Raw genomic sequence first — 17,623 nt, forward strand, 5'->3', positions numbered from 1 at the left:
GTGGCCGGCCTCGCTGAACGGACTCCAACTCCCAGCGTGCCCCGCAGGGCCGTGCGCGGCAGCGGCGTGTGACGTCAGGGGAGGGAGCTGGCCAGTGCTGAGGGGGCGCGGCGCGGAGGGGCGCGGAGCGGCGCGGAGCCTGGCGGCTAGGGGCCCAGAGAGCGCCGCGGCCAGGAGCCCGCGGGCTCCTGACAGCCTCCTCCCCTCAGCGGACGACGACCACGGCGACTAGGGCGCCGGTCATGGCGGAGCAGCAAACCCGGCGCGGACCCTAGGCACCACCGCATGGAGCGGGACGAACGGCCGCCTAGCGGAGGGGGAGGCGGCGGGGGCTCGGCGGGGTTCCTGGAGCCGCCCGCCGCGCTCCCTCCGCCGCCGCGCAACGGTGGGTGAGGGGCCTGCGACGTCCGGGCCAGGCAGGAACCGGCCTCCTGAGCCTCCTCCAGGGATCCCCCTGCTCTCAGCCAACCCCCGCCCCGGGAAGCCGCAGCGACTCCGCGGCCCCTTAGCGTGGACCTTCACCCCGATCCCCCACGTCGCGGACCCTCCCTCTTCTCCCCGGTCTCGCTCAGGGTGGACCCTCCTCCTCCGTCCCCGTTCCCTTCCGCGCGGACCCTCCCCCTGCCCGGGTCCCTGGGCACCGAGCTTCATTTCCCCCTCCCCCCGTCCCTTCTGCACAGACCTCCCCTCCCCCCGTTCCCTCAGCACCAATCCTCCCTCTTCCCCCCGGGTCCCCTCCCCCTGTCTTCCCAGCGCCGAACCCTCCCTTCCCCCGGGGCCCCTTAGCTTGGAAGTTCCCCCCGCGGTCCGTCAGTGGGGGCATTCCCTTTCACTAGAGTCCCCTTCGCGCAGAGCCTCTATTTTCCCCCACAGGGGTTCCTCCTCCCACCGAGGACGCTCGCTTCTTGCCCTGTCGACCCGACTCCACAGCACCCTTGTACCGCTCAGCTTTCTAGAGTGTTTTCCTCATCTGCAGCCTCGCGCGTTCTCCCTTGAATACGGCGAGCCCCCCACCTCTTCCGAACCCCTGTTCGCTAGACATCCCCCAGTGGTTTCCTTTTTCGGACCCCTTCGCGCCTCCTGCTTCCTCTGCGCCTCACCTTCCCCAACGCCCCGCGCTCTCTGGCCGGTCGCCGCCCCTGCTCAGCCCCCCTCTCCGCCAGGCAGCGGCTTTCCCTGGCCGAGGGCTCCAGCACGCCCCGGGGCCGCGGACACCTGCCTCCTCCCGGCTTCTGCCCAGCAGGTCTCGGTCCCCACCTCTTAGTCTTAGTTCTCCTCTTCCTTGTCCCGATGCGGGACCCTGGGCGCTGAGAATCCCTCACCTGGCCCGGCCCTTCCTCCTACCGCTCGTCCCTTGCCCCCTCGCCCGGGCCAGCTCCTCAGGTTCCTCGGGGCTTCCTCACCCTCCTCCCCTTCGCTCCCTCCCCCTGCGGGGTGTTTTATTTGTATCTGTTTGATATTTTCCTCCTCGGTGTTTGCCGCGGAATGTTTTTATTGGTAACGTGTTAGGAGCTTTTGTGAGGTCGTAAAAGGTGAACTTTTGAACTTGGAAAGCGCCCTGGAGCAATTAGCGCAGGCGATCGCCCCGGGAGGCCTGCATTACAAAGGGTGCTCGCACCGGCCGGCAAACGCTCCGGCGGCCAACCCGATTTATTTATTTATTTGCCCTGTTTTCCACCTTTCACATCTCCTCATTTCCGAATAAAGGGAGGCTCTCAGAGATCCGTACCTCCTCCCCTCGCTGCGCCATAAACTCGCAATTCTCTGAAAGATCTAGGACCGAACAGTGTCTCACAAGTAACAGATTTCAAATTGAATGCAAACACCCAGGACAGTTAGGAGGCACTAAAAATTAACTGCTTCACCAAGAGGTTTCTCAATCAGGACAGTGACCTGGCAGGTGTGGGGAAAGTAACCTGAAAATAGGTCACTTAGGCGCTCAATTGTTGAATGAGTGGGTTGGATCTATGCCTTCATACGTTTATTAACTCGTCAAACATTTTGTTAGTTCAGGAGATCTGGTGTTTTTACTAAAGAGAAAAGTCCGTGTAGAAGAGAGCTTGGTTAACTTCACTTGATACTGCTGATCTTAAAAATAGTGATGTGTTTTCAAAGCTTTTTTTTGTTTTTTGTTTTTTTAAATTTGTGTGTGATGTCTAGGTGGCTGGCCGTTCCGTGGGCTGTCGTTGGCAACTAATTTCTGAATGTGACCATGTTTGAGATCAATAAAATTCCTTGTCACAAAAGGGAAAGCTGGAATCCAGTTAGTGTAGGAGACGGTATCATAAGAACAAAGGATTTCTTTAATGCCTTTGACTTTTTAAGCTAGTTTGTGTGGAGATTTGGTTTGGTATTAATTTGTGAGTGTTGTAAATCCTGATCTAAAATTACCCATGCTGGTGTTTTTGAATCCAAGCCCCAACCTATCTCATATCCCATGTTAGCGTGTATATTTCTGTGATGCCTTCCTATGTGTGAATACTTCCTGTACCCACCTGTGCATATAATGTAGATGACGGATTTTACTGCAATTCAATATTTACTGCAATATTGCTTTCAATTCTACTTGAGAATAATAGTGTTGTAAGAGAAACCTAAGAACTGCATTTGTTATTAATTATTCATTAGTACATTTTAAAGAACTCAGTGGTAATTTTAACTCTTAATCAGATTTCCCACTCATAGTCTCATTTCCTCGATTGGTCAGAACCATTTGAAAGAATGTTATCGAGCAATCCATATAGGCTAAGGTGGCTTTAATATTTTACATTAGTCTAAGTTAGTGGTACAGATGTTTTCTTTTTGCTGAAAATGCAATGGGAACTTCTGGCAGCTTGATGGGCTTAAAATACACGAGAAGCTAGACCGTTGTGGGATATTTTTCAGTGTAAAAGCTAACATCGTGCAGTGTTTTACAATTTATGTTCATTAGCACTTAGGAAGTTAACATGCTCACAGAAGAATTGTCAAAAAAAAGTTTAAGTTTGCTTTTGGAACAATGGGCACATTTTTTCTCTGTGGCTTCCTAATTAATATTTTTTTTTTCCAAAAATACATGAAACTGCTTGTTCTGAGTAGAAAATAATTATCTCTTTTTTAATCATAGTGGCTGATTTCTATTTTGTACGAACTATTTTCAAGAGACAACTATATAGATGGGGGTCTTTTGGTCTCTGTCATGAAGAAATAAACTGGAGGTGGCATTTTAGAAATGTTTTCCTACTGGAAACGCCATTGATGCTGAATTTACAGTCCTTTGAATGGTTTTTATTCTGTCAGAACAGAGTTTCTTTCTAGCCTTTTGATGCACCATCATCCTTCCAGGAATTCCCTGTGCTGACTGCGCTATTTTCAGTTGTTGCTTGTAGGTTTTCATAACAAACATGAACTCATTTAGTTGTAATAGAGGACTGCTCCCTTTTGGGATTTCAAAGGAAGATGAATGATTTGAGGAAGTGTATGCTGAATATTGCACTTGTTCATTTTAAGAGAATGAGGGAATAGACTTTTAAATATTTAAAGCAAAGGAAGGCAAAGGAAGGTTATAAGCCATTATAAGTAATTAAAAGCATATTTTATGTAATTACACTTTAGAGGAAATGGGGAGAAGTTCACCAAATAGCAGGATTCCTTTTTCTCCTGCTGTAACCATGCCGTCCAAATGTTTATTCGGGAAAATAAATTGGCAACTGTTTCCCATGGTGATTTAACTTTTCAGTTCTGTGATTTTAAAATTAAGTTAATTCTGAGTTGCCCCAGAATTTTTTCCTACTCCCATTAGAAAACAAAACAAAACAGCACGCAGGTTTTGCTTTTTTTTGGTAGCTTCTGTGACCTCCAAAGATGGCTAAGGTAGAAGAAAGGCAACAGTGAGCAAATTCAAGTGGTGATTTTGCATAGCTGAGGTGGGAGATGACCACATTTACAATCTCTAGTGTACAAGCCACCAAATCTGTCAACAGTTCTGATTCATGTAACCAAAATATGATGACATGATTCCTAATCTATAATTCATTGTGACTTCTGTAGCAAAAAGGTGTATGCAAGGCACATGTGTTAGCACATGAAAGGGAGCTGGATGAGGAACTAATGAAAAAAAAAAACTGCTGGTAAATTTCCAAAAATATATCCAAATCACACATTTCCGTATTTTATTTAGAATTTCCTTGTTTCTCATTCCCTACTTTTTTTCTAGAGTTTTGGGGCAAAGGTGGAAAATAGAGTTTAGATTAAAATACCACATTTTAGAATAGTGGAGGATGTTAGGTGGAAATGCCAACTGTTGCTGTAACATTGGTTAAGGAAGTTTCTTATACCACCCCTAGCGTTTGTTGTGCAAGTTGGCTTTAAATTGCTAATGATGCTTGCATGTTTTGGAGCTTGGAGCTGTGTTAGTTTCATCTGTGTTAGTAGGAAGACTTACCACTTCGTTTTTATAATTGGGTAGGTATTATTTATTAGTTGTGTTGAAAAATTGGTCTGTTAATGAACTGTGTTCAGATGGCAACTTCTGACTTAAGAATTGCATAAAGCCAGGATAGATTCTCCCACATTAGGAGACTTCATTGTCAGCAAATTCATCGAGATCTTTGGGGCTGGTCATAATTTTTGCTTCTTAAGTTTATTTTTGGTTTATAGCCAAATTAATGACACTTTTCTGTTCAGTATTTTTTCCATGCATAAGAATTAAGTTGAAAGTGACACTTGAGAAGATGTATTTTAGAGTAAATTTTACATTGTTGGTTCAGTCTATTTTTTTAAGTAGGACAATAAAAGTGCCTTATTTCATGTGTAAAACAGATTCTAGTAATGTGTGAAAAGGTCAATTAGAAAATCAAAATTCTGAATCAACAGATAAACACACTTGTATTTCAGTAAAGGATAAATGTGCTTGAAACGATTTTAACAGAAGGTAGCTATCTAATCTGCCCCCGTAAGTAGTGATCTGATATACCCAACTCTTTGTAATACTTTGAGAGCATTTCCAAAACCAATTAAGTTGTGAAGGAAAATATTTTCTTTCACACTTCTTCTTTAAGATGAACCTTAACTTTTTAATTAAAGTTTTTTCCTGGCTCAGGTAATTTCTTAAGGGTTTATGGATGCCTTTGATAACTAGGGTTCAGAAATACCAGAATTATTAAAAATCAGCAAGAAAGTGGTTTGGTACCGAGCAGGTAATTCTTTCTTGGGTACTGAGCTTTCTAGAGCTAAAGTTTCAGATTCAGCTGAGCTTAAATTTAAAAAAACTTCTCTAGATGTAACTTTGACATACAGATTTCTAGAATTCAGCCAAGTCTTTTGTTTATTGCTTGTTTTCCAACATGGCTTCTCTTTAAGAAAAAGACAAGGGTGTTAGACTGTAACACCCTTAGTAGGTAGTGGAAAATCAGAAGAAAACCATTGTCAGATGTCTAACCTAGTTTTCAGTATGGTGGAGAAATAACCACAGGAAGAAGAAGAGAGCATAATTTGAAAGAATAAAACATTTCCTATGGTATTTCGTTCTTCATTCTTTGTTACCTGCATTAAACAGCAGCCTTTGTAGAGAAGCTTCTCAAAAAACCCAGATTTTTTCATTGGTTACAGTTATTTACTAGTGTAATCTGGTGATTCTAATTAACAGTGATTTAGTTTGGGAGCGGACCAGGATTTCCTCAGCTGGCTGCTGGGGAGCTGAATTGCTTTCTTCCCCACCTCCAGCTGCACCAAATCTTTTGATCCCCAGGCTACAGTGGTTGTCATTTGAGAAAGCAAACTGAGAGAAAATATGTTGTGAAAATAGCCTACTTTGAAACTTCATTTGCATTTTGGAATTTTTGTTCTTAAAAAAATTATAGGAATAATTGAATTCCCAAATGTTTATCTTGACAGAAGCTAACTGGCCAAATTCTATGTCTAAATAGAAAATTCCTGGATTTCCTAAAATTTTTTTGCTTTAAAATTTCGGGGCTGTTTTAATATTGATAGTCACGATTTCAAAAGAGAAATGATTCTAATTATAAATTCACGGGAGGGTTTCAAATGTTTTGAGTTTCTTTAGGGAGTGTGTGTTTGGGACAAATAAAGTTATGCAATGGAGTAGTTTTCATTCAGGGTAGTTTGTGGTTTCTCCATCAGCATTATATAATAAGCTCAAATACAGAATTATAGATTCTTATGTCTTGTACTAAATAAACCATACAATTTGTTACATTAAGAATTGACTTTAAAAAAGTGTCTTTAAATGATGAGGTCTTTGGATTCTAATTGTAAACTCTACACCCTTCAATTTGTTTACACCAGAGAAGCTATTCAAGCATAAACCACAGATGGCAGTAGCAGTATATTTTTCTGTTTCTGGACTGATTCTTTCCTTTAAGTTGGTGTCAGTTCTATGGGCCCTGTTGATAAGTCAGCTGGCAGGTGTAATGTTTCTAAAACCAATTCCCTGGGCAGCAATATGTAATGTATTCAGGGAAACAAATCCAGGCATTTGATTTGAAGATATACTCTGTGGGTGGTTTGACCCAGAAGAGTGACTGCACTCACTGCCCAAGTGAGGAATTACTTTAAAAATTTGGTAATAGTGATTAAGGGAGTTGTTAGAGTAATAGCTATAGCACATTGGAATTGTAGTGGTATTATTAGCAGAGAATGTATCTAACAGATACTTGCTTGAACAACTGTTTGCATTGGAAACAATTTATAACTCATTAAAAATATACTCAAGATTCATATTTTTTTAGAGAGAAATGCACAACTAAATTCTTCATGTGAAAAAGATGGATAATCTTCCCAGCTGTTTATTTCCAGTTCCTCTTTACATTTCATAGAATTGGGGATTTTTAGATCTGTGTATGAGAGCATTTTGGAGGTCTAGGAATGGGTTCTGCTTGCTCTTACATCATTATAGTGCCCAAATTTCTGTATGCTCTATTTTCTTCTAAAACGCTGATGAAAAAAAGAGATAATTGATTAGATTTCCTGTGATACTTTATCTATGATGTTTCCTTCAGGTATAATCGCATAGTTTAGGGCTCAGGAAACATTTTAGTAACAAATCTACCTCAAAATGAAGCATAGACTGATTCCGTGAAGGGAATAGCTTAACCATATAATTTTCTTTCTTTCTTTTTTTTTTTTGTGATGGAGTCTCACTCTGTTGCCCAGGCTGGAGTGCAGTGGTGCGATCTGGGCTCACTGCAACCTCATCTTCCTGGGTTCAAGCGATTGTCCTGCCTCAGCCTCCTGAGTAGCTGGGATTACAGGCATCCACCACTGTGCCCAGCTAATTTTTGTATTTTTAGTAGAGACAGGGTTTCACCATGTTGGCCAGGCTGGTCTCGAACTCCTGACATCAAGTGATCCACCTGCCTCAGCCTCCCAAAGTACTGGGATTACAGATGTGAGCCACCATGCCCGGCAGTTTTCATTTTTAAAACTAATTTTATTAATTCAAGTCCTCATTTCAGTCATGAAGCTGTATCACCTTGGAAGAATTAAAATTCAGTCTTTTAAAATTCCTTATGCTCCACTGGATCAGATCCAATGTTCTTTTTATTACGGCTAACTCCAATTTATCTAATTTAGTCTTTCTGTCACAAAAGAAAGAAAAGCTGGAAGACAGAACACTTCTTTGTTGCCTTATGTACTTTGTCCTGCTTCCTCATCCCTTGCCTTTTAAAATTTATAAACAAATAATGAAGTAGTACTCACGTGTATTTTCTGTCATTCGTTGACCATTCATTACTATTGTTTGTTTCAAACTTAAACTCTTCCCATTTATTGAGTCCTTAAATTTATTTATGGTTGCATCCAAACCAGTGATTTTCAAAGTGTGGTCTGCAAACCTCTGGGGGTCCTTGAGACCCTTTCAGGATGTTCTCAAATATATTTTAATCATAATGCTAAGACATCATTTGCCTTTTTCACTGTATTGACATTTACACTGATTTTGCAGAAACAATAGTGAGTAAAAACTGTTGGTCCCTTACCAGAAATCAAGGCACAAACTGTATTAGTAGTCATTATATTCTTCACTTCCATGCACTTGTATTTTTTAAAAAGACTTTTCCACTTAATGTCATCCTTGATGTAGCAGTAAAAATGATGATTAAATCTTGACCCTTGAGTACATGTACTTTTGATATTCTGTGTGACAAAATGGAAAAGTACATGCAAAGCACTTCTGGTGCAAACTAAAATAAAATGGTTAAGACAAATTGCTTGTGTGATTATGTTGTGATCTGAGCTAGCTACTTTTGTTCATGGAATACTTGAAATAATTAAACTATACTTGATTCAGCCTTGGACATTTGGCAGACTGTTTTTTCTTTTTTTCTTTTTTTTTTTTTTTGAGACGGAGTCTCACTCTGTCGCCCAGGCTGGAGTGCAGTGGCCAGATCTCAGCTCACTGCAAGCTCTGCCTCCTGGGTTCACGCCATTCTCCTGCCTCAGCCTCCCGACAGACTGTTTTTTCTTAAATGAACAGTGAGTCTGTCATATCAAGAAAAACTGACAGTATTGATTGCCAGTAAATAAAATTTGAGCTTTCAAGCAACAATTGGTTTTGGAAAACTTGTACTTGCCACTAAGAGCTTGACAGCTTCCCAATGGTTAAAACCTTTTCTGGTGAGATGGATGATGAAATTAACAAATGTGATTTTTGATGTTATGAAATGTGTCAACATTTTGAAAATCTGAATATCTCAGTAATTGAGTATTTTCCAAAAGATCTGTGTGTGATATTACAGGAACCTGCATGGGTAAGAGATCTGTTCAAAATGCCAGATTGATCAATAGATTTTAATGTAATGGATTACACGTAGTTCATTGATACGTTTTTAAACTCACACTGAACTAACCTTTAAGAAAGTACCACTTACTGAGTTTTGGTGTAGTATCAAAGAAGACTATCCATAATTACTTTAAAAAGCAAGTACTGCTTCCTTTTCCGATTATAAATCTGTGGGGTCAGATTTTCTGCCTGTGCTTCAACAACAACAAAAGATCACAATATACTGAATGGAGAAGCATGTAGGAGATCTAGCTGCTAGGATTAAGCCAGATATTAAGGAGATTAGCAAAATGTAAAACAGTGCCACTCTTCTAATTTTATGTTTTATTGGACAATTTTATTTTCATAAAATGTTATACGAACATGTGGTGGATTTATTAAATTTAAATGGATTATTAAATATTTTAAATTTTTCATAGTTTTATTTTCCAGTATGATAAATATCAATAGGCAAAGCCACATAAATATCAACCCTTTAGGGTCCTTCAACTTTTTAAGAGTGTAAAAGGGGTCCCGAAGAACACTCAGGCCAAAATATATGAGAACTCCAGGTCTAAATGAACTAACGAAATGTTAGTAAGAAGATGGTGACTTCGCCAGATACCATTAGTAGTACTTTTTTACTTTGGAGTTTTCTTATTTCCCTCCATAATTGAGCTACTTTCATTGAAAATGAGTTCATATCATTTTAAGTTTTCTTTGCTTGGGAATACATGAAATGTGTGGTAGTGCACTCTCACTGAGTTCTCTGATAAAGCTTTTGTTACCTGCTACATGAAACTTGTTGCTTAACTGATAATTGTCTTGTGGCAGCAGTTTTTCCAGAGAACCAGTTGCCTCACCAAGGGTAGACTTATAATTGTGGAAATAAATCTGACAATAGAATTTCTTAAGAGTCATTGCTATAAAATAATGAACTATTTATAAGAGATAAAGATTCTATCGTGCTTTTTAAAACTTCCATCAAGAATAGCTTGCTTGTTTGCTTTCCTCACACATATTTGGCTATCACTGAGTCTTAGAGTTGTGATTTCGGTAATGCCATTTTGTAAGTTGGTTTGCTTTTAACCTGGTTTTCACTGAGATGGTAATAAAGTCTGTATAGGAGAGGCATCTCTTCCTCTGGTCTAAGAATATCCTTTCCTTGTGTGAGTAACATTTTAGTGTAAGTCAATTACTGTGTTGTTAAAGAGTTAGAGATTTACTCCTTAGGGTAGTTGCTAGGTAGAACTCATCCTGTAGTGGGCTTGCTGGCTGAAGAAATGTCACGTAACAATGTGAATAACAAATAAGGAGTTACTGCATCAGAACTCAAGGTGAAGCTTGGGTAGGTGTTGAAAGATGAGTGAGATAATTATTTGGGCTTCCTTCCTAAGAGCTCTGTAATTATCTTGATGTTCTTGGAGTTTCATGTAATGTACCTTTGAAAACATTTTTGTGTTCTGTGGGGATTGCAGCTTAGTTATAAGAAAATACAAGCCTTTCTTTTTTATCTTAATGTTTGGATTTCAAGATTCACATGAAATCTTCCACTGCATTCGTCAATTTAGTTAAATTTCTTTAATTATGAAACCTAATAACTGAGACAGATAAGGCTTTTTCTTTCCATATTCTTACTGTACTCTTGAAATCTAACCTGTCGGGAGACTTCCTCTCTCTAGTCTAGGAATCCTTCCCCCAAGATGCCTATTTAGCAGGATAATAAACCACCTGGGGGAAACCCCCTATTGACATGCATTTAGAAGGCTTTTTTTTTTTGGAAATGGCAGTAGTAGTCCCATCCAGGGAGGAAGGATTTTGGTTAGATGGTGTGAGGCAAAGAGCAGGGACTCTGGAGTGTGGCCTAACAAAGATCACAGCTATGCGACTTTGTCACTTGAATTCTCTGAACTTTAGTGTTCTCATTTAACATTAATAGCTAACATTTACATAGTGTTTATAATCTAAACACCTATGTACATTTATCCTCATAACTCTGAGGTAGGTGTTCTGTTATCCCGATTTTACAGGTGAAAACTGAGACCCACAGAGTTTAAACCTCCAGATTTCACAGCTAGTAACAGCATTAATAATTTGTTTCGTAGATTTAACATTCCCTCTTCTCCCATATACTCTGACATTTCTGAAATTGACTGTAGGGTTATAAGGATTAGAGACAAGATCTGTAAATTGCCAAGCATAGTATAGTATCTGCCTAAAAGCAAAATCCTGAGAATCTGGGCCATTTATATATGTTAGAGAGGCCCAGAATTCAACTTGTATTGATTAGAGAGCCAAAAAGACCCACTCTTAGCATTGGAAGTGACTTTTTTCTTTTCTTTCATGTTGGCTTTTTTTTTTTTTTTGAGACGAAGTCTCTGTCTCCCAGGCTGGAGTGCAGTGCTACGATCTTGGCTCAATGCAACCTCTACCTTCCGGGTTCAAGCGATCCTCCTGCCTCAGCCTCCCGAGTGGCTGGGATTACAGGTGCCCACCACCACGCCCAGCTAATTTTTGTATTTTTAGTAGAGACGGGGTGTCACTGTGTTGGCCAGGCTGATCTCGAACTCCTGACTTCATGATCCACCTGCCTTGGCTTCCCAAAGTGCTGGGATTACAACTGTGAGCCATGGCCCCGGCCTCATGTTGGTTTTAATAAGCCATTGGCCAGAAAACAATTTTGCCAAATCAGGGACAATCTTTGGTGAACCCAAGGGATGCTAAGGAATGAAGGTGTTTTGAGTTACTCAGGGCAGGGGTACAATGTCTTTTATCTGTATCCTAAGCACTGAAAGTTGGTGTTCTAATGAACATTGAATGAATGAAAGAGGCAAGTCAGGAATATGAGCCTTTTGCTTATCTCAGAGCCCCTTGCTGGTAGTCAGAGAAAATTTACAAAATATAAGGGAAAGGAATATGCTTTTCAGCTACTTGAGGAAATTGGGGACAATATCCAAGTCAAGCAGCGTGTTTAAGCTAAATCCAAGGTTCGATGGGCCCTCCTGGAACTAGAATGTAGTTTCTGTTTGGAAACATGGTTCTCCTCTAATTTAAAGTGACTAGATACCCTAGATTAAGACGAGGTGGCCAATAAACTAGTGGCTGTTTGCTTGACTGCATTCGGGAATGCAGCTTAGGAGAAGGTGGCCTTTGTCCCATGTACCTTTTTAAAATTCTGTCACACAAAGGAAATATAAGAGCTAGGTGTCCAAAATTTATAAAATATAGAAGGTGATTTCCTAGCGAAAAGAGAGATAGTGAGAAAGATGTAAAAGAGGATAGGCAGTGTGGATTAATAGACTATGTTAGCAAAGTAGTTTGAATAGGAAAAAGACTTCAGAGAGGAGCCCAAACATTGAGGAGTTATGAGGCCCAGGAGATACTTTATACCTAGGATCTGATTCTCAAAGGCATGTTCACCTATAAAAATGGTCCACCTATAAAAATGGAGGAGCTAAATTAAATTAGATAATCCCTGAAAGGATTTTCCAGGTTTATGATGGAATGAATTGGGCAAAACGGGAAGTTGCAGTTTAGAAAAGCCCTGCCTAAAGCAAATCGCTGTGGTACTCACTGCCCAGATTCTCTGGGATGATTTTGATTTCAGATACTGTTCTATCATCCCTCTAAGAATATTTACATTTACCAAACTGCTTCCTTGTTCTGCTTTAGAACACTTGGCTGCTTTACAGTCTGTGGGATCACATAATTTATCTGTAAATTTCATTCTTTCAGTCTGCCTCATAAAAATGTTTACAGTTACAGTTCTGATGTTATAATTTGTAATGTAAATTTGAAATAAGTTATGGAGTATTTCTTTCGTTTTTTAAACAAGATCACTTTTTTCATTTATAACCCCTCCAGGCCACACTTTCTCTTTTTTGAGTACAGTTTCATTCACTGAGTCAAACCCATAGTTAATTTTAGAGTTTTTCCTCATTCCTTGTCATGGGATATTTATCTGCAAAAGTCATTCAGCATTGAGAAGAGTGCTGTCTTCCTAAGATTAAATGTGCTTCATTTGAGAACGTTGATTCATTCAGGGAAATTGCAAAACAGAAGGGAAACTTCCTGAAATGCTGCTGGTCTGTAAAAGGGAACCCAGCAGGAAAGGGGAGCGGTGCATGGGGGAGGGGTGAAGCGAAGAGTGTAGCAGGGTAGCTGCAGTTGAAATATTCATCAATCATTTTACTGGCACCAGGAAGCCAATCAGCCTTTTAGGGAGAGAACTTAATCAATCACCTGATGTGGGAAAATACAATTGCTTTCCCACAAAAAAATATTCCCTTTCTTGGTGACAGATCGAATCTGAAAGATACTTGGGTTCCCTGGAATTCAGAACTGACTGCAAGCACTTGCTGAAAGTACTGCTGTGAAGAAGCGCATTTAACATTTGGAGATAAAATTTCCTATCTGCTGTGAGCCTTTTCAAAGTATTTCAAAGTGAGTTTGCTTTTTGTACAGTGTGCCCATCAAAAAAAAAAAAATACTGAGCATTTTTGTGCAATCCGAAGTGTGTGAAACACTGTAAATTTATTCTCCAAAGCTAGTTTCAGATAAGGACTTCAGGCTGGAGAATACCCGATGTTTCAAATGCGTTGTTTGGAAAGCAGGGTTAGAGCATTGTCTAAGGAACATATCCTGGGAAACACAGTTGGAAGTGCTTGCATATAAATAAAAGCAGGAGAGATACAGCTGCATCGTGTATTTAGGTTTTAAATACTTGTGATTTCTGAGCGTCTGTCTGTGCTTGAATTGCCTGTGGCCCTTAGGTCCTTTGGTTCTTAGATGTGAGCTGCTTAAGAATCTGGTGTTTTAAATTAATGCATGGTCACTGAAGAGAATATGGAAAAACGAAGGGAAAATAACCTATAATCCTACCACTAAGCAACTTTCATTAATGTTTTCTTCTAGACCTCAAATCCAAGTTTTTTTTTTTTTTTTTGCAATTTTTTAGTCATACAATATATACTATTATGTTTTCTGCTTTTTGTTTAATTTTAAATGTTTTTTCTCCTGTTACAAACTTCACTCATTCAACATCAAGTTATTTGAAACTTTCGATAGCTATATGACAGCCCATTGTTTTTCATTGCTAGCCATTTAGATAGGTTTTATTTTTTCAATGTTTTAACAGTGCTTCTCACACCATCTTGTGCTTTCTTTTATCTTGGCTTTTTTTGGGGGATAATTTTGAGAAGTGTGTGTCTATCTCAAAGTACCCTCACCAACAACTACTTTAATTTACACTGAGATACCTTGCATACCAACATCTAGGGCTGCCAGCAGTACTTATTTATTTTAATAAATGCCTGGTGCTTGAGATAGAATTTGAGATAATGTGGGTAGGCTCTTTGCTTTTTATCATTTTGAGGGGAGAGAGAGTCATTTCCCTCCCCCCTTTTTTCTCTTTTTGATTCTGGCACTAGAATGTTGCCCTGCACCCTCATCCTACCATCTCCAGCCTGGTCAAAGCTGTGCTTAGGGACCCTTCTGAGGCTACCTTCTTTCTTATAGATATGGGTGAATGAGTGGCAGAGACACCCTAGAGCCTTCTCTGGTTGCCTTTAAAAATCTCGGGATGATGACTTGATGTGCGTGTGTCTTCTAATACAATTATATCATCTCCCACAAAATCTTTACTGTGTCTTGAGACCTACCCTATACCTGAGTGTGAATAGAAATTAAGTACATGCAGAGAGAATTTAAAGTTGCATTCCTTTAGAAATCTGCATGGGTTCCTCAGTGGCTAATTTCTATCCTGATCGTGTGCAGTGTTTGATGGTGAAAGACTCTGAATAACTCTTATGCTAATTTGAAGGGCATTCACAGTTTTTAACAGGTCTAGTTTCAGAATGGAAATAGGAACATTTTGGGAATCCAGCTATCTATACATTTTTTTATTAAAGCGTAAGTCATATTTGCTGGAATTAAAATTAAGTAGTCTTTAGACATTTTTAAAGTTTATGTTGATTGAAAGTAAACATGAACGTTTGAAGATCATTTGCTTTGCTGCTTTGTGCCCACCACTGGTGGTCAGAAACTTGTAATTTGCCAAGACAGGTTTTATAATGCTCTTTAATAAGAAAATGAATAAGCCAGCTGCTCTTTCCCTCAACTATAGTGAGTACAAACCTCCTCAAATCCTGGTTGGTAATTAAAAGCCTTGAGATGACCTTGAATCTAACTGAACTACAAAAGCTGTCTTGAATTAAATTTATAGCTTTTGTCAATTTCAAAAGAATTGTATTCTATTTGCCAAAACATTAAGCATAGCCTTGGGTGTATATTGAAGATCAGAAATAATTAATAAGAGGTACTACTGAAGTACAAAGAGAAACCTAATATGGGCTACAAAGATAAAGTTTGTCATCTGTTTGTCGATCATTTAAAATATGTACTTGAGAAGGTTTGAGACGGTGGCATTTTTCAAAGTGTCATTTTGTGCTATTCAGATTTGCTGAAAAGATCTATCTTTTCCCCATCTTAACATCAAAGAGGTTTTTGAACCCAGTGGGGAATCAGAACAAATATTTAACACTTTCTCAAAAGTTACAGTTTAATTGATTCTTAAAATATTTTACACAGTGGGAATTTTGTTAGTGAAAGTTTCTGATTATACTCAGGCAGTGTAAAAGTAAAATATTAATGTTTTAAAATGCTTTATGTATGAGCCACATCTTAAGATCTATGAATAAAGAACTTTTCTGCTTACCAAAAGGGTAGAATATATTCTCAGCTGTTTAGAGAGCCTTGAAGTACTATCTTATTGATAGAAAGGACCTTGACATTGTTGCTATAAGAAAAGTTAGGTTTTATGTCAGTAGGTCAGATAAGACATGTCTTCCAGCATCATAAATGTGATAAATCCCTGAAGAGTCCAGCAGTAAAGCAGATAGTTTGAGCAAGCAGTAATGTGTTACATAGGTCTTGCAGATTTTAGGATTATTTTAAGTTTTTACATTTATTTAATGAGACTAACCTAGTCACTCTTAGATCACAGTAATGAAATTATATGCCAGTGTGCTTGTGAATGAAACTAACATAATGAAAGGAAAAAGTTGTTAATACACAGCAGGGATTGCCAGTCTGAGTGTCTCTAATGGAAGTTCTCAAGCAGTTTCAGTTATAATTTTATCTGAAATCATGCAAACAATAAGGTTGTTCAGGTTAAATAAAATGAGATCTCTGAAATACTGACTTTTGCCTGAAATATTTCCATTTAGTCTTACGGCAGTGTGACTCAACCTCTGAAAAGCAGATCTTTGCAGAAAAGGGTTACTGTAGTAATGGTAGACAAACTTTAGCAGTGGGAGGGTGGGGGTTAAAAATTATTTCAGCAAATTGTTAGGATGTAGTGATAACTAGGTGCATTAGAGCCTGAGCTTTCATGTTAGACCTGGGTTTAAATCCTTTCTATTCTTGTAATTTTTTATGTATTTTTTTTGAGAGTTGGGTGGAAGGGGGGTGGAGATACTGGGTGGAGGGTGGTAAAAGGATGTGGAATCACCACACCGATTATTGGAGAATGAAATTAGGTAGTTTAAGGAAAACCTGGAATGTAGCTGTGTTACTTTACAAAAGTTTCTAAGTTAATTTCCTTATCTGTAAGTAAAGTTAATATCATCGATCTCGTAGGTACAGCAGACCAGTTTACCACAATCCAAGTCATTGAAAACCAGTTTTCCTAATATTCGGTTTTCCCAATATTCCATTCAATAAAAGACAATTTGCTGAATCTAATCTGTAGACCTTACAGAACCCATTGTTAATCTCCTTTTTCTTAAACGCTCCCTGCCTTTTTTTTTCCTTTTTCTTTTTCCTCTTTCCTATACACCGTTTTTCCCCCATCCCCTGCGGCCCAGACAAGGATGTATATTTCTACCAGCAGAGGTCCTCTCTGCCTCAGCTCTCTCCAGCTGCAGTGTAGAGACAAATTGAACATCTTGAAAATGCTGGTATTCCAATGGTCAGTTCTGACTTGGCAGAAATCCTTAAAAGGTAATTGAACTGACCCATCGATATGAATTTTTATAAACTGTCTATAAGCAGTTTATAAACTGTCCAAATATCTAAAACAAAATTTTGACAAATTTAGAGAATTGGCTATTTGGCGATTTGGTCAGGATTGTCTCATATATAGGTTTGGAAAAATTTAGCAATATATGTAAAATAAAGTGCTATTACTATACAATGGTAGGACTATTGTACGTATTCAGTTGGTGTTCCTTTTCTTGAAGCATTCCTACTCGGAGTTGGAACTCCTCCTCCCAAGGTTTTTCTTCCCTGTGGGCTCTAGTTTGACAATATCAGATGATAAAGTGATAAAGGCCGGTTATGAACCACCTAGTGACTTTCTTTTCTGTTGCAGAGTTGTTTAATTTGTCCAAATGAAATACTTTATTTTGGCTTGGACTTCTGTTATAAAATGGCCCTTCTTTCCTTGGTGGCCTTTGGGGTTTGACTTCTCAGTAATTTCAGATATGTACCCCTTTTCTGTAGTGCTTGCTTGTAAGTAGAATTATGAGCCTTAGGAGAGTAGACTGCAGCTTTATCAGGGTAAAAGCAAGGCTAGGTCCCTGGAGGTTCTTAGTGGGAAGTATTAGAACCAGAGCAAATGCTCCTGTCTCTGATATACAGAAGTCTGGCATCCTCATCTCCTACCCAAAGTCTCTCTCTGGAGCTCTCTAAAAAGGCTTTCTGATAATATCCTTAAAAGGGAAGGGGAACAAGTAGTTGTTGAACACTCAGCACCAGGCACAGACCTAAACTAACTCATGTAATCCTTTCTGTAATTTTCTTTGGATAGGTGGTGATATTCCCCTATTATTGATGAGTAAACTGAGGCTTGGAGTTGAAAATAAC

General features: G+C 39.5%; 1 protein-coding gene across 2 annotated transcripts in view; it reads left to right on the plus strand.

Annotated features, from left to right (window-relative positions):
• Positions 1-285: 285 nt before the first annotated feature.
• NR6A1 (nuclear receptor subfamily 6 group A member 1) overlaps positions 286-17,623 on the plus strand; it is a 263,630-nt gene continuing 246,292 nt past the window's right edge. For both annotated transcript variants that reach the window (XM_017874775.1, XM_017874776.1), the window contains exon 1: positions 286-385. In XM_017874775.1, coding sequence (XP_017730264.1) covers positions 286-385 — 100 coding nt within the window. The remainder of the gene's footprint in view (positions 386-17,623) is intronic.

The sequence above is a fragment of the Rhinopithecus bieti genome, unplaced genomic scaffold (genome assembly GCF_001698545.2).
Source record: "Rhinopithecus bieti isolate Rb0 unplaced genomic scaffold, ASM169854v2 scaffold_7967, whole genome shotgun sequence".
NCBI classification, from domain to species: Eukaryota; Metazoa; Chordata; class Mammalia; order Primates; family Cercopithecidae; genus Rhinopithecus; species Rhinopithecus bieti.